This window comes from Trematomus bernacchii, unplaced genomic scaffold, assembly GCF_902827165.1.
Source record: "Trematomus bernacchii unplaced genomic scaffold, fTreBer1.1, whole genome shotgun sequence".
Taxonomy (NCBI): domain Eukaryota; kingdom Metazoa; phylum Chordata; class Actinopteri; order Perciformes; family Nototheniidae; genus Trematomus; species Trematomus bernacchii.
Window position 1 is genome coordinate 2640570 of NW_022987547.1, and position 18516 is coordinate 2659085.

Consider the following 18516-nt stretch of genomic DNA (forward strand, 5'->3'; position numbering starts at 1 on the left):
TGTGGTCCTTCCTAAATCAGGGGAGAAAGAGTGCATGTTCCTCTGAGTTAAAATGGCTCGCAGACTAGACAGGAGCAATTCTGCCAATGACTGACATGCCAAGAGCTCCGGAAGGAAACACTCTCACCGCCCGGTATTAGTTTACCTGATTATTAGGATATCCAGCTTCCTCCTAAAATGGCCGGCCATTTCCCTGTTAGAGGCAGTAAGAGCACCCACCTGGATTAGCCCCTAAACGTGGTTGGCATTACACCAGGCGCAACAAGGCCGCATGCCACACAGCTCAACCAATTACATCTATAAATATTAATAGGCTAATCTGCACATATTCTTTTCCTGCGAGCCTGTTGCTACATCCCTGAAAGGGTCACAGATACTCTTACGAACATCAAATCCATTACTTTTTTTTTCTTCAATTTGCATATGCAGAGATTTTTTCGCTCAAGACAGGCTCTCTCAATGTCCTCCCTGTCCCCCCCCCCCTGTCCCCCAATCATCACATCACAAGAGGAGAGTGCATTCTGTATTCACGCTCTGATTGGATCCTTGATGAGATCTTCAGGGTGGCTTCACACACTCTGACGCTCTTTACACTCCAGAGGTGATGAGAAGAGGAAGAGAGGGAGAAAAAGACAGAATAAGAGGTGTGTGTACGTGTGTGTGTGTACGTGTGTGTGTGTGTGTGCGATCTGTCCTATTCTGTCTACTCTTGAGTGGTTGGCTCTGTCTCCGCCCGGCTCCGGGGGCTCCTCAGCGGTTCAGCTGCTGCAGGAGCGCCGCAGCTCGATGTGTAATCACAGAGTCACAGAGAGAAGAAGAGGAATCGTATACATTCATTATTTTTGGTCTATTATGCACACGGCGGCGATACAATATAATGTAGGTCTTTTTGGGAAACTACACCATTGTATCGAGCTCCTTTCAAAATATATGAATAATGCAGTACAGAAATCTGCATGAAAAGTGGACATATTGAGAGGTAGAACAATGCTAAGAGGGGAAGAATGAAGTTAGAGAGGACTGAAATAGACACTCGAGGCATTTTGATTCTTTTTTCCAATGAGTTGAAATTGTACTCTTCCGTATCTGTATCTGTGTGTTCTAAAAGAATAAGGGGAAGAAATTGGATTCAGCAAGTGCTCTGCAAAGCACATACTTACTAATATTCCCATTGGGGATTTAAAACGAGACTATTGTAAAAATAAATAACAAATTCTTCCTCTTACAAATAAAAACTGGAATTCATAAGAACTGAAACGGACCCCTGTCCAATTGAGTACACCCCGGGGGTTTTGCTGCTTGAGCCATGTTTGGTGTGATCACTATTAGCTTACTGAGGCTAATGTTAGCAAACCTGAATAAAACTGACATTACTGAGTTCACTGATTTATGAACCTTCTCTACTTGTCCTACTGTTACGTTACAATTTACCCTTCACCATTATCCTAGCAAAAGTTTAAATAGTCTTGCTTGTTTTTTTTTTAAATAAAACAATTTAAAACATTTTGTTGATATTTCTTCATGGCCTGGTTTTGTTCTATTACAATTTCTGTCACGCAAAAATGAATGATACTTTTTGTAGAAATAGAGCTTTATAAAGAGCATCTTGGGAGTAAAAGCTATAGATTTAAAATGTGTTAGTGGTTATCTTTGCTTAAATGCAGCGGCAATAAACAGAACACTATCAAATCCAACGTGTACTGAACCAATTCAGACTTGTATATTTTGGTGAGGAATCGCCAAAAGACACACCACGAGTACAAAGACAAAGCTCTATTGCTCACAGACAAATGCACTCTCACACACACACACATACGTCAAAAGGCGGTGCTAGTAGTAGTAAACATTTGAAAAGAAAAGACGGGGGGTAATTCACTTGATAAATGTCAACCAAAATGAAGCTATCAGCTGAAAGCAATTTCCTCGTGCTTGCCTGTGTTCTGCGCCAGGGACTTGGGAGATTTTCACCCCTCCATCGATCATGAAGCTCTGTTTTAGGCCAAGGTACACAATGCCCTCAAATTGCTGACATATGGACCCAGAATCTCCGCAAAAAAACCTGCCATTTCCACCCCACCCCTCCTCTGTCCCAACACAGCCACTCCTCTGCTAAACTCTTGTTTATCCAACGACTCCGGCCAATTTAGGCCATTACAGCAAGGCCATTCAGGGAGACAAATAAAGAAGACAAATCTAATAAAACTACAATCTGTAGCTAACACCAAATATTACAAAAAACACCATGAAATCTGCATAGTCATATTTTATCCATTTATTTCATCCATTAAAAAGACGCCAAACAGCATTCTGATTCAGATTTAATTAGTAGCGTGCGATGTCGCCCCACTGTAATCAACAAACCACAGAGTGGTTGTAAGAGCAAGTGTGTGAGGAGACTCTTAAAATTAAACCTGTCTGCCATGTGGGCTGCCTGCGACCAGTAGCAGAGGAAGCAAAACAAACCATGATAAAGACGAAGACACGGACCACATAATAGTGCGGAAAAGCTTCTAGCTGGTGTAAACAGCGGAGGGATGAAAGGAGAGCCGTGTGTGTTGCTGTAGGCTTCTCATTCATACATTTCTTGTTATCCATGCACTTTGAACAACGGCAATTCCTGAAAGTGGCTTTAAAAGTGCAGCTTTTTAAAGGACAAAAGAGGTCCAAGTGGACAACATTAAAGTTTGTTTTCCTAATGGACAATTGTGGTGCCAGCAGCCAGGGTCTGGAGGTCTGTACACAGGAAAAGTCCATTATCACTCTGACTAATGGAGGAGGGGGCGACTTCAAACCAAAAGTGGAGAAAAACAAAAGAAAACAAAAAAAGAGAGAAACATGACGCACATGGTACAAAGTAGATTTTCTTTAATGGAGCCCATCAATAATGTTACTTTTCCGACGTTATTGTCGGTTGAGTAGCCGTATTATCAATCCTAGACGATGGCAGAAATTAAAGTTGTTGTTTCTCTCAAGTTTATTTTTGAACCGACTTTGAATCAATGCGAAACAAATGTTTGGCAACATGCTAATCATATCCTGCGTCTCTGGAACAAACCGTCTCTCCCCTTTTCTCTCGCTCTTGCCACCAAGACAAAGCCGCAACCAGTTTACATTCAGACGGGTGCGCTTGTTTTATGTAAACAGACAGCCCTTGTGGCAAAGAGTTTGATTAGGAGGAGGCCCGCAAATCCCATTAAAAGTCCATTCGTCCCTCGTCGGTGTTTGTTTGAAGACAGGAAGAGTAACAAGGGAGGAGGGATGTGACCGGCAGTCTGTCGTTGTTGTATCCGTACCAATTTCTGTTTGTGCACTGACGGTTAAACCCAGATATCCCCCAGCAGCGATGCATCTCCCCAATGCTAGTGAGTGTATTATTAACCAGATATGAATGAGTCCAGTTGAAGTTCAGCTATAACCAAAATAACCAAAATAAGACCTTTTAATCGTCACAGTCAGCCGAGCAGCTCCTTGGTCTTGGCTGCAAGCTGTTTGTCGATGTCCAACGCCATGTTGTCCGCCATCTGCTGAATCTGTCAAGGAAGAGGAGGGAAAGATGAACAAAATACACATTCACCTCCCTCTATTGTATGTCTGGTAAACGGACAGCATTATATAGCTGAAATAAGACAGAATATGACTGGGCTTATGATGAATTTCTCCCTATTTATTTCAACTCTTGGACTGCATTAACAGTTTCAGGTCTTTAGGCTCCAATTATCAGAGGTTTTGAAAATCATCTCTTGCATCCAACAACACTCAACTTTCCTTAAAATATCCCTTCTCAGTCTGATCTATCGATGTAACCATGTGTATTAGAACTGCTGTCCTTCTCCATATCTCTTACCTGTTTCTCCACAAGACGTAAGGTGTCCTCCGATTGTGCATCCTTGGTCTTTTTGACTTGTGTGACAGCGTTAGATCGCACCTTCCTCAGTGATTCTTTAGCCTTGTTGCCGAACTGTTTTGCCAGCTTGGCGAGGTTCTCCCTGTGGTCTCGTGTTACTCTACAGGGAAGGGAGGACATGAGAGAAAAGAACAAATAGTAAGACAGAAGTTGACATACATGGATTGTTCCAAGCAAGGGTTAAAACGCATATGTCTCTGTACGTCGCTATGAAGATGACGAAGGAGAGTTATGCAAGTACGTTTAGCTCAATGGATGTCAGTGGGGTAAAGTAGCAGCTACTCTTTAAAGCAAGGTTATACACTGTACCAAATGATGATATTAGCTAATGACTATGATATTTAGCTTTCAGTGGTGGAGAAAGTGTATTTTCCTACTTTTAAGAGGAATTGCTACAGGAATACAAGATGCCTTTAAACTACACACAGAGACCTAAAAATAAACGGTTAGTCAGACTCTTTTTAAACACAAAACCACATAATAAAAAATGCATTATGTCAAATAATAACAACCTTACTTACTACTTAATGTTAAGGGCATGTAAGCATGAGGTCTAATTATTTCAGTTCTGACCCGTGAGTCCATCTCACTGAGGGACCGGAGCTAAGATGCTCGTCATCCCGACAATTTTGTATTCACTTTGCATTCGTTAATCACTCAGAAAATCATACTTCCCATTTCACTCTCCCTCTTTGTCTTTAATTGGCTTTTTTCTCGTTGTTTTTGCCTCGTGGACTATTTGCAAACAATCCAAGTGTGGTGTCTATTTACCACAAACAATACGGCCTAATTACTGATTCCAGGGCCAATCAAGGAGCGCCTTCTCTTTGGAAATGCAAATGTGGGCTTGGAGCGTGCCGAGACTGATTGCAGGGGGAACGCAGCCTGACTCTTGTGTCCCTCCTCTGCCAGACTAACACCTGCTGCTCCACGCGTGCACACACACACACACACACACACATATGCACCCAAATGCACATAAGTACAGATTGGCATTTATACATGTATGCTTACATGCACATGGGCAGATATGTAAAAAACTAAAAATGATAAACACACAAAGTAGTTTAGTGAGTGAGTGACGGATAGTTTTTCGTAAGGTTGTTTGACTTGGCAGAGAGAAAGAGTGACCCGGCCCTCACATCAACACACTCGGGGTCTCTATACATCTACAAACCAAAGTCAATAAATCTGTCAGTTACAGGGGTTCATTAATGGGGGGACTTTCAAAAGCATGAAAGAGACTAACTGTAAGGTTGTGGTCTAGGATTTGCATCATGTATTGATATTCTTTTGATTTATTGGTATCTTATTTAGTTTATAAAATGCCAATGTAAAATGCATTGCATTGCAATTATTCTCAATTCCAAAATGTAGTTTTGCCATATCAAATAATCTTGGCCTCCTTAAGAGGATCCAACTAATCATAGCATGAAATACCATTTTATAAATTGATTACTTGATTTATCAGATCCCCTAATTTGTTTCATGGTAAATACTTAAGTTAAGTGTATAAAAGTGGGAGTGGGGAAAAAGAGGGATAACAAAAGAAAGGGAAAAGGGGTAAGGAAAGGATTGAAAAGAAAGAAAGTGCAGAAAGCGATTCTGCCCTTGGGGGTTGTGTGTGTGTGTGTGTGTGTGTGTGTGTGTGTGTGTGTGTGTGTGTGTGTGTGTGTGTGTGTGTGTGTGTGTGTGTGTGTGTGTGTGTGTGTGTGTGTGTGTGTGTGTGTATATGTGTATATGTGTGTGTGTTTTAGGAAGAGACTCACTTGGGAACGGGCACCTTGATGATTGTCCCGTCCACCTCTGGGTTAAGGTTCATGCTACTCTCTCTCAGGGCACGGGCAGCGGCAGCTGTATCCTGGGGCAAACACGACATAAAGATCAGAAACACACACACACACAGACATATTAATGTGTGCTTGCTGGTGTGAATGGAAAAGCAGTGCTACAACTGCAGGTAGTGGCCAGGCTCCAGCTGGCTTCTATTAAGGTGTGGTGGGTTGTATGTTATGTGTGTGTTTGGGTGGGGTGTGTGTGTGTGTGTGTGTGTGTGTGTGTGTGTGTGTGTGTGTGTGTCAGGGGAAGCCGATGCAGTGTGGAAGTGCCTTGGGCCACTGTCAGCGCTCGGCCCTCTGGGACAGGACTGAGAGGTTGCAGGGCAAGGCGGTGACCCACAGTGACCTCACAGGACTGTCTGCGGGTGTTTGTGTATGATACATGGATACACACACACTAACACACATGTGCTTTTGAGTTTGTGTGAACACATTTAAAGTATTTTCAAAAATAAAATCATCTTATTGCTTTTAATAGATGTGGGTAATGGTTATTATATTGAGGTGAGCACATGAATATTTACATTCACTTAAACTAACATTTAAAACACTTTCATTGTATTGTGTTCAGATTTTGCATGAGGCTACATCTACCATCTACTGGACATTTACAGTACCAATACAGTGGGTGGCAGAAAATGTCACTCATCTGTTAGAATAAAATGGCAACAAATATTTCTCGAACATCTGTTTTATTTTGAAAGGATGAAACAATTTAATGGGAGATGAAAAGAAGAGAACTTTGTGTTTTGTTAGGGAACAAGTGATCTAGTGTCAATTTGGATACTAGGCAGAGATGACATTGATACCTCAACCCATAACAGGATCAGACAAATACATGTTAAGAGGTTATGTTGGTCTACAGTCACACAATACTTTAATAGTAAAGTGGCTTCTTTGGAATTCTATTTGAAAGTATTTTTGTATTTTTTTGGCAGGCATGCAGACCAGCAGGCAGAGGAACAAGCTTGCATGTTACTCTGGTGAATATTAAAACAGTCTTAACATATGTGAAACATCAAAACTTGATCCAACATATGCAGCACAACCCTTTAGTCCAGCAAATACTACATGTTAACCCGAGAGACAAACACAGTGCAGACAGACAAGGCAGAGGAAGCCAAATCCTTTGAATTACTGAAACAAAGTCACACTCCTCGCATCAGTTCTGCAACCGCATGACAATTCCCATAGCTGATCATTACAAAGTGTGCAAATGCGAGGAAAAAGCATATCATCTGTTTTTTTTCTACTCCATTTCTAACCTACTCTCCATTTTCGACAGCTCCTTCTGGCCTTCTCCGCTGAGGGAAAAAAAAATGGCAGTGAGATTAAAGGAATTTATTTGCGCGCATTAAATTAATTCATGTGGTTTCTTTTCCTTTGTCAAATTCATCCGGAGCGCAGGCCTCTGGTTGCGCTCTTTGAGTGTGGGGTGATAGATTCAGCCCCTACCTATGTTTGATCGTTCTCAGCATCGAATTCATCACCGTTTCCTCTCTCCCGACGGCCACTCCGGTGGTTACGGAAAACCGAGGGGAATTTCTGTGTAAAGGCCGTGCAGGTTCTGGTTAATATGTTCGAGAGGAAGAGAAATTACACTGAAGTTTCACATCAAACGCTTGACGGCCCGCTTCAAAGCAAAGAGGCGAGCGGGGAGGAATGTGTGTGTGTGTGTGCGTGTAAAATAAAAAGTCCTGAAGAAAACGATTTATGAACAAAGTGGTGGGATGCTTTAACATGCAAACTCTTCCTAAAACACACACACCAAATTGGCTCTTGATCTAAGCCTGCTGGTAGTTGTTGTTAGTTCCACCATGCCTTCCCTGGCTGCTTTTAATGAATGAATGGAAAACAATGCTAGGGCCTCTGGAGTGCCTGGTAATGGATAGGCATCATTATAAGCCTATTAGCTCTGGGTACTGAGGACTCACCTCTGTGTGGGACATGGGCAGCGCAGGGCATGACATTGTATCGTGTGCATGCATGAGTGTGTCTGCCGGTGTGTGTGTGTGTGTGGTCTGCGGTCGGAGTTCCTGGAAAGAAAATAGACTCACGGCAAGACCGTTCAGGCTGAAGAGTAGATTTCCAGATTGAAGATGCTGATACATGCTTGGATTTGCATGTTTTGTGATGCCGCTACAACACAGAACAAACAGGTGTAACCACACCTTTCAGATTCACAAAAGGTGACCGGTAGAAAAATAGAAGCTGGTGGAATATGGTTGCAAGAACTTGTTTTTTATTTATAACAGACAGGTGGTTCTCCAAAATAACAAACTGCCTTTGAAAGTCATCGAAGCTTTAAAAAACGGTTTTAAACAGCAACAGATCATGTCGGTTTGGATTTTGTTTTACTTCCCTTAGAATGTAAATCTGTTATTGCCTCCACAGAGTGTTTTATGTTGCTATTTTGTGTTTTTAGCCATGTAGGGCTGGCAATGCCGGGCGGTCGGACTCTTTGGTTCAGACTTGAAATATCTCACCAATCTTCATTCCAACCCTGACTTGCATGCCATTAAATTCGCATTCATGCTCCAGTTAGGATGAATTGTACCAAACATAATGTTAGCATGCCAATGTGCAGAGCTAAGATGGCTGTCATGATACAAACATTATACCTGTTTAACATCAGCATGCTAGCATTGTCTTCATGCCAACATTAGCAGTTAGATAAAAGAACAGCATCACAGCGCAGCTACCTGGACAGTAGACCCTTTTAATCAGTTTTTATTGTAATGTATTTTCGTACTTGCACTTAACTGTATGAATTTATTTTATTTGCGTAATCATAACTGTGGGGGGAAACTTCTGTAGCAATGGAGAGTCAGGACCCAAAGAGACACGAGGAGAGCTGGAGCTTTGATGGCAAACACTGACGGTTTATTTGGAGCTTCGGCCGGAGAATTCACAAGACGTGTCACGGGCCGCGAGTTGACCACACGGTTGAGATGCCACAATCAATTCTGAAGAACCCTCCTGTAGCTCGAGGTTTTAACTAGTTCAGAGTGTAATAATCAACATTCTTCAATAGATAGACTAAACAGCTGAGGACACTGAATCACATTTGTTGTCGCTTATGGCTCTGGGTCATCTACACCCCGAGAAGGATGTGTTCCAGGTGTCCCACAACAATAACTATCTCTCACCGAGAGTTGCCCGGTAATAAACTGGTAACAACAACAACTTGCTAGGGCAGCCCCTCCTTATGGGAGACAACGGCTGATCAAGGTTGGTCAGCTGCATCAGAGGGCAAAAGGTAAACATGTAGGGCGAAATTATTCCCTGACAATAACTATCGGCAGGTTTCTGAGTGACATTTTGTACTTGCAAGCTTCACTTGTAATTAGCATTCATTATTCTTATTCATCTAAACATATTTTTTAAATAAGACCTTCGAGAACTAAATCTTTATTCATGACTTTTTGGGGATATATGATTCAGTCTTGTGTAACTGCTAAAAAAAGCACATTAAGATTTGCCAGGACACCAGAAGGTCTTGAAATGCAAGACGCCCCCTCTGACTAGCAGTGTTGTATGATCTAAAACGGAAAAGAGGGAAAGAAAAAGGAGTAGAAAAAAGAAAATAATCCATTCCTTCCTAACCTGGGGGTAAAATGAGGTCATTTCCTATTCTGTGAAAACTCACACACAGACAGAACCACATCCCAGTGCGCGCACACACACAGTTTGGGTTCATGCTGCTATCTTTCACCGCGGAACAAAGGCCTCCTCGAGTGATCAATCAATTAGCATCTGAGACACAGTTGGAGAGAGAGCGGCCGCTCAGGTTTCATTTGTACAGAACTGAGGGCTTCGAGAGTTCTGCTCTGGCTTACTTTTCCTTCTGCAAAGGCCATCTATCTGTCTTTCGGATCTTTGTCGTCTTGTCGGATTATTTTTATAAAGCTTTTAGTTACAGCGTGCTAGTCTGCGTGAGACAAACACATACGTCTAGGAAGAATCTGTACGTGTGTGTTTGTGTGTGTGATCGTCTTACCTCTGGAAAGCTGCTCATGTTGATCATAATGAGCTGAGGGGATTTCATGGAGACCTGTCCCAGCTGGTTGAGAGGGAACTTGCCATCTTGTGTCGTCACCACAATGTGATCCAGAGCTCCTAAACAAAAGCACATCAAAAGAATTGTTAATTTACCTAATTGAATTAAATGTCCCATGTCATGCTTTTCCGGTTATTACCCGTCCCCTTGTGTGTTATGTAGCTTTTTATGCATGTAAAGGTCTGCAAAGTCACAAACCCTTAAAGTACACCCTGTAGCGAGTAAAACTAACACAGAAAAGACCTGTCTATGCTGCCCCAGAACGCCTCGTTGGAGATTTTTCTTTTTCCATTTTATTCTTCCTGGGTACAGTGACGTGACCATACCCAAATGGACCAATTGGTGCAAATGGACCAATCCGTGAAAACACACACACACACACACACACACACACACACACACACACACACACACACACACACACACACACACACACACACACACACACACACACACACACACACACACACACACACACACACACACACACACACACACACACACACACACACACACACACACACACACACACACACACACACACACACACACACACACACACACACACACACACACACACACACAGCGCTGGGGGGGGTGCTAGTGGAGCCTCGCAGCGGCGAAACTGTGGCGCGCTTACACTGTAGGTGCGCTGCGTTTGGGGGTGCGGGTGCTAGTGGAGCCTCGCAGATGGGGGTGCTGCAGCCCCCCCCCCTTCCCACGTCCATGGTTGGACTCAGGCTGAGTTCAGGCTGAGTTTCGCGATGTCTCGCAGACCCCACGCAGCAACCTGGAAATGACACCAGTAATACAGCTCACACTGTCCGCTCCTCACAGCAGCGAGCCCCGCAACGTCCCGCCAACACGGCACCCAGACCCCACGCATCAGAACAGAGTGGGCAAGCTGACCAATCAGAGCACAGTGGGCTCATAGGGAGGGGGGGGCAGGAGCTCCAACAAGCCGTTTAGGACAGAGAGTGAATACACATGCTATACAGAGATGCTGTATGAGAAACCAATGTCATTTTGGAACATTGAACAATGTCAATCTATTCTAGTAGACCTCAACAATGGAATTATGATCAGTAGAAATGGCCATGACATGGGACCTTTAAATATATTGACATTCAAGGCATTTCGTTGCAAGGTACAACACAGACACCCTGATTTTGTGCGACTAATCTACTAATTTCATATGCCAATATAAACACATATCAAAATATCAATACACATTTTATGCTGCGTTTTATGTATATTTGATTAATTCAAATAAAAAGGTAATATAGGTCTATTTATAGTTGTTTAAATGTAAACGTTTCTTTGGGAAAGATATTGAAGCCCAAATATTAAGTACAGCCATTGGTGTGTGAGTGTGTGTGTGAATGTTTATTGCTCCTGAGCAGGTGGCAACTTTGCCAGTGTGGGACAAGAAAAAAAACAATATATCTAAATGCAGTCAATTTATCGTTTAAACATTCAACATTTTGAAGTATATTGATATTTGTAAAATATCTGTACTGCGAGGCATATATCTTTCTAGCAAAATGGGTAAGAAAGATTTGTCTTCTTCATATCTTGAATTATTATCAGATTTATTTAGCTTTTATAGATAAATATTGGCGGGTCCCAACTATCTAGTATTGGTCAGGCTGCAGCTTTTCTAGTTTAATGACACTATTTCCCTGCAGAGTTAATGAGTGACAGTATGTTTTCCTATATATTTAGTCGACAGGATAACAACTAAACACACAGACAGATGAATGAATGTCCCGCAGGAGCCACAAACTGCATGAGTAAGAAATAAACCCTCAGTTAGAGTGTTAAGAGTTTCCATGATCTACTGCCTCTCTTCCTTGTCAACACAGAGAGACAAAAGTTGGTTTGCCAACAAGGGTCGACTTCTGTCCTTTCCTCCCTCTCTCCCTTTACTCCCTCCCTCCCTCCCTCCCTCCATCCACCCTCTCCCTCTCCTCCATCTGGCTAACCTCAGACGCAGTTGTTTCCTCCTTCTCCACCTCTGTCTTACATCACTCGCTCACTGCTTACCCAGTGGGGTGTGTGTGGTAAAGTGGGGGTGAAGGGGAGGTGAGGCAATAGTGTAATTCTAAAGATTCATTTATCATCTGATTTCAAGGGCGAGAAAAAAAAGAGACCAGAAGAAATAAAAAAAGTTGGTGCAAACTGGATGGCCCACATACCAGCTGCCTGGTAATTAATCTCCTTCTTTAAATGTATCTCAGTGTATATACAGACTTTTCATGTCAGTATCTATGACCTTATGACTGTCCGTCTCTGTTACTTGTGCCTTGACAATGAGCACCTTCACATCTGCTAACACTTTAGGAGGGCAGACAGACAGACAGACGTTTCCTTAACTACAAAAGTGGAGGGTGAGGAGGGGCGGGGGGGGGGGGGGCGGAGAGAGAAGACGAAGGTCAGAGGACGATGGCTTAGGAAGCATTTGACAAATCTCTTCATTATCAAAATATTGCAAATGCCAATGCAGTATTATCTGGTGGGAATAGTATGATATAAATGTACACTATACTTTTTCTTGGTTATTAACATTAAACAGGCCTTTTTATTTGTGTGGAGCGTGAGAATGAATCAAAACAGAAATATTGTGTTCCATAAAACAAAACAAAAATAGCTAAAAAAGTCTGAAAAGCTGTTTGAACTGCAGAGAAGTTACAATCAGAATCAGACTTATTACCAAGTAGGTTAACACATAGGAGGAATTTGACTTGGTGTCATGGTGCATACATAAAGATACATACAAATAAAACAAAAACACAGATAGAAAACTATTTCAAGAAAACTAATAAAATTTAAAAATATTTAAAAATATAGTCAAATATAGCAATATTTACATTGAATATGGTTGAAATTGTATGTGCAGTTACAAGTGTGATATTGTTGGTCTTATCAAACTCGCTGCAAGACAGTGAATATGTTTATTTCCTTAAAAATTGAAACTATTTCTCGAAGCTTCTATCTTCAACTTAAAAAACAATTGGTATATGAAATGTTTCAATGGTTTTTCCAGCAGTACTGTGTCCAAACTGTCTCCGTCTGAATTTTCTTGGAAACAGAAATAGTTTTCGGGCCGGATTACCCATCTGTGACTGACCACAACATGTTGGTCAAGCATTGATCATCTCTCTACGTCTATGACTTGGCTACACCTTTGCAACACACAGACAAACACATGCACATTATGCATTCATTGCAACAGCGCATACAGTCATACCCACACACACATGCATACTCATAAGCTTAATGAGAACCAGATGAGAGGTTGATGGAACAAACACACACACACCTACACACACATTCAGCTGACATCATTCCATTCCACCATCTCATCTCTCCTGTCAGCTCTAAGTCCTGCTGCCTCGCTGGATTACTGTGCAGCTGGACAGAAGGGAGGAGGACGGATGGAGCTGAGGACAGCAGTGAGGGGACAGAGAGATGGAGCGAGGATGACAGAGGGACGGAGGGAAGGAGACAAGATGACAAGAGAAACAAGGAGGGCTGAAGACAGGAAGGGAGGGGTACAGAGACCTATGAACAAATGTTTCCCTGTTGGTCAAGAAGCAATTAAATCCAAAAGTATGACACACAAGATTGAAGATATAATATAAGTGGAGGCCAAAAAATAAAGCTGGGAATTATTGCAAAACAGAGGGAGGGGTTCGAAGATTGACAATGACTCCATAAACCATAAATCACTGAATGATGAGTGGAGAACGCAAAAAGCTGAAGGGAACATGATGACAAATGAGCATATTGAAAATGTATCAAAAATCAATGAAACAGGTGGAGGATATTTACAAGAAGAGACATTGTGGTGTTCACTAGAATACTTATGTTTATGCTTCTGTTGTTTCATTTTCCAGAATGCTGTGTAAATGTCAAAAAGACTGTGCATGCTATAAATCAAATGTAGGAGAGAAAGCTCACTTTCTTCTGAGGAGGAAAAGGAGTAGAAGCTCAGACACTTTTAGTTTGAAGTCTGATTCTAAATGCCGCCATCTCCTGTGGGAGCTTCCATTATAACCCCCCACCTCTGAGTCCAGCTCCCATTTGTTCGAACCCAGAGGCAAAAGGGTCATGACCAGGATGTAGTTGGGGAAACAGAGGTCAACCTAGGGTCAAGGTAAGGTCACACTGGGGCTCACTTTCAGCCCTTGGGCGCTTTGTCAGGTAGATACAAACACACAGGAAGCCTTACTGACTTTCATCCCAAAGTCAAATTCTCCCAGGGACAGGGCATGTAAGTATTTCTTGTCAAATTCATAGTAAAACAATATGGTAGCCCCATGTGTGGCCTCAGCAGTGTATGTTACTTAGTGATTCATGCATATAGTGTTGCCTAAACGACCATTATGGAAATAAAATGGAAAGTCTTATGGATGTCTGTAACCTCATGGATGTCATGGCAGTCCATCCAGAGGCAGATTGATACAACGTTACCTCTGGTCTAGGAAAGAGGACGTAACAAGCAGCTTGTATAGAGAAGAAGAAAAGCCACTTTTTGGAAAGATGTTACTAAAAAAACATTCTTTGGAAAAACTGGAATCAAACATTGGTTTTGCTCCAGGTAAACATTTGATCATTCTGATTGGACCGCAGACAACAGTGAGATCACAGACTTAACTGTCAGATTGAAGATTCTTCTTGAAAATATATACAAATACTACTTCAACCTATCTGTATGTGGTTTGATATACAATTCACTGCTTTTGTTCTTTTGTTCCAGCATGTTTTCTTCTTTAACCCTGTAAATACAATTCAATAACAAACAGAGCAACTCAATAAAACCAAAAAATGTATGACAACACCTTCCTTGCTCTACTTATACTGCCATCTGTAAGGTTTGAGAATCAAACAGAGTTTTCTAAGGAGACAAAGGCAGACTGACAACATGAGAGAGACTTGAAAAAGTTTCGGACGGAGATAATAGATAGTAACGGAGATAAGCTGAATACCTGACTGGGTTCGGATGCTGAGGTTGCGTGTGAAGTCATCTTTGAGCTTATTGAGAACAGCGGTCATCTCCTCCTTCAATTCATCCAGACTGATGATGTCTTCCACCAGAGCTGAATTAATATTCACTTTAGCTGACTGGCCTTTTGCCTTGGCTTGGAAGATGAAGAGAGGGAAAGGAGCAGATCAGTAAGGGAAGAGTGGAAACTGATATTTAAGATAGATAATATCTAGTCACGTAACCCAGTTTTGGCCAACAGATACACAGAAGTTGAACACATGTGAACTCAGAAAATCTCCTCACTGACCTTTTGCCTTCTTGGTGGCATAGAGCCTGGTGCATGCAGCAGGGTAGGAGGTGGGGGTGTTGGGGTACAGAAGTGGTGCACTGACCCTGGAGGTGACCACGAGGGGAGACCGGACCACCAGGGACTGACAGAGCAGAGGCCGCAGCAGACTGAGGCGGTGCATAGCCATGACTGAAACTGAAAGAAACGGTTTGAATTAAGCATTTAATTGCCTGGACGGTATGAAACATTTTTCACAGATAGGTTAAATCAGCTCTGGTAATATTTATTAACATGAAGTAATAGCTCATATCAGCCAGTAGGAGGTAGGCCTTCATCCTGTACTGAAATGACGGTACCAATAGTGTCTTTCTGTTATTTATCTGATGATGATGTGAGGTAATGTGTTGTCTTTGGAACTGGCAAATAAAACAACACTCACCATACACTGTACAGCAAACAGTTCACATACAATACACACTAAATAAATTGTCATTAAAGTCTCATTTATAAAGAAAAAGGTCAAATTAATAACAAGTACACTCAAATAAAAGGTCTCTAGAGAACAGTTAAAAAAAAAAGCTTAATTTATGCAGGCTCTGTCAAAGAATATAACAGCAGACATTTGAGACATAGAAAAAATCAATAGAAAATGTAAATGTAAAAAAGCAAAGACATATTGCCCTATAAAAAAAATAAAAAGTATTATAAATTAATCTGCCAGTAGATCTTATTCACAGAAACCATGTTGGCATATCATAACAGGGAAAGCACAGTTGTAAACAATAACATTATAACTTAATAATTATAATTGGGGTCAGTTTTTGGCGCAGGGTTAGGGTCCCGTTGATCATCAGATCAAGGGGCGTTGGGGAACAACAGTTCGAAACCCGCCTCCTCACTGCGTCAGGCCGTTGTGTCCTTGGGCAAGACACTTCACCCGAATTTGCTCCTGTGGATATTGTCCACAGTAATGACTGTTACATGTCTGATATGTGTAATGTGTATTTTTAAAGCGCTTTGAGCACCAGGAAAAGCGCTATAATAAAAATGTAATTAATTAATTATTTATTATTATTATTATAACAAGTTATTTGAACACCTAATAGAGAAGAGACATTGTTAATTCAATTTGTTTCTACTTTCCTTCTTATACAAAGTTAAATTCACTGCTGTTGACTCACTCAGCTGTACAGGCTACATTACACGCAGTAACACCTAACAAGGGCCAGCACTACGTCTACACTCATGCACAGTTGTTTGGGCATTCCTGAAGAGGAACCTCCCATTCAGAAACATCACAACATTATGAGACCGCCACTCCTTTTCTGTGTAAGACCCACCTCCCACCTCGCACACTGGCTCTCGGCTGTGAACTGTGTCACTGAACCTCGGAGTACACACAGGCACAGACAAACTCTGAGCCCACAGACACAAACACACACTATAGCCTGTCTTTCACAGTCAGTGGCTGTGAAGAGCTCACAGTGCTCTGCAGCCTGATTGACATATTCTATTGTCTGGTGTGTGTTTACAACTCGTAGCTGTGAGGAGAAACAAACTGTTGCATAAAGACGAGAAGTAAGAAGAACTTTCAAATATGCATAATACTACTACTGAGGATTTTTTTTCTGCAGAAAAAGCATACATATTTTCAGCTAATTGCTTATCTTCTTCACTGACCTAAATTAGGTTTTATAAAAAGGATATTAAAAAAAAAAAGAAAACCTTTTCAGCACCAGTCTTATGTCCAAACAACCATTAACAAAACCCACCCGCAGAAAAAAGATATTGAAATAATATTAATGGTTCTGATTGTTTTCAAATATCGTTCTTATTTACTTCTACCTTTACATAGTGCTCTCAATGCCATTAGAAATGTCCTCCACACTTCCAGGAATATTACACCAAATTATTTTATTTGATGTGATTAAAAATGTATGCTCTCTCTTGTCAGTAACAGATACATTTGGGATTTTTCGTTTAAAAAAAAAACATGTCGGAATCAGCCTTACATTTACATCATTACTGATTTTAGTGTCCTCATTAGTTTTTAAAGCCACACCCACCCAAGTCCCTGGTGTCAATCAAACATTGACTCTAGATATTAACCATAATCAAACATATTCCAAAGTCAATATTTAGGCTAGGCTGTGGACCACCACCTACAATACAAACCCATACCAGGTATCGGTGGCTGGCAGGTTTCCTGACAAGCTGATATGATAAAACTACGCACTGTGGCAGAGCAGATAGGCTCAGATGTGGGACGGTGACGGATCTCTTTAGAGAGGAAGTCAGGCATAAAAAGTTAAGCACAGGTGTTCAGTGGGATACTGTAGCCTCATATCCTGTAGATTTCACACACAGCAGCTGCAGATACACCGCTCCTTCTTCCAGTGGCAGAAACCAGCTGGTGAGCCTGCATGATCTCTCCTCTGCACACTTTACAGTTTGAGCAGGAATAATACAGCAGTGTATCTGATAATGTTCTGCCTCCTCAAACAGACTGTGCAGATAGAGCATACAACTAAAGATTATTATAAATATCAATTAAGCTCTCAATTATTTGTATTTTTTCATTGATAACTGTTTAGTCAAGCAAGTGCCAGAAAATGCAGAATAATAATGGTCTCAACAAGGGACAGAGCATATTAATAGAAAACAGTGTAAAAACACAGGATGGACACCCTTCAGTTTGCAAGAATGCTGATTAACATCAGGAGTCAATGGTCATGTTGCCATTTTTGTCCAGTTATATGAATGAATATGAATATATCACTTTTGAATTGATCATTATAGCTTGTGCGTTAATCTATCAACCTCACATTAAACACACTGTTTAAGTAACAGGAGGACACACAGATATTCATTCTTGATTGACTGGATCATTGTGCGTCCCTGATGTGTCTTAATACAGAACATGAAAGTTCACCTTGCCTTTTTATCATCATGCAAGCAGTTGGTACTATGTCATTAAAAGTAGTAGGCCTACGTATATATTTAAGATAACTGACTGGTTGCAAAACCTCTGGGTAAAGTGATGTGGTGTGAAGGTCGGTGTGATGGGGGTGTGCGTATAGCCCTTGTAGCATTCTCCTGTGCATACCACGGGAACAACTCAATATTAACCTCAACCACTTAGAGTCTAAATATAAAACGGTCGTTGGTTTAATTACCGCACAGCAAAATCCGACATATAACTTTAAATTACCCCAAACAGCATACTTACTTTCAAGTTCACAGCCCTAACAGAAGCATGTTAGCTCGGGATAAGCCACATATGACATCTATGTTGTCATCATCACGCGCCAACACTTTGAGGCGGTTGTGCGTTTGAAATATCGTAAAGGGTACACCGAATGGGCGGGGTTTCTGCCTGAAGGTACAAACCACTATGAGGGGAGATTTTCGAGAAACTCCCAACACTAAAACGAG

The 18516-nt window shown here is 41.5% G+C and overlaps 1 protein-coding gene across 1 annotated transcript; it reads right to left on the reverse strand.

Annotated features, from left to right (window-relative positions):
* Positions 1–2848: 2848 nt before the first annotated feature.
* mrrf (mitochondrial ribosome recycling factor) lies at positions 2849–18399 on the reverse strand. Its single transcript, XM_034123211.1, has 7 exons — positions 18311–18399; positions 15100–15276; positions 14794–14946; positions 9743–9861; positions 5674–5765; positions 3845–4004; positions 2849–3530 (listed from the first exon to the last, which is right to left on the reverse strand). The coding sequence occupies exons 2-7, from the start codon at positions 15266–15268 to the stop codon at positions 3453–3455; spliced, it is 771 nt and encodes a 256-aa protein (XP_033979102.1). The 5' UTR covers positions 15269–15276; positions 18311–18399; the 3' UTR covers positions 2849–3452.
* Between the last annotated feature and the right edge of the window lie 117 nt (positions 18400–18516).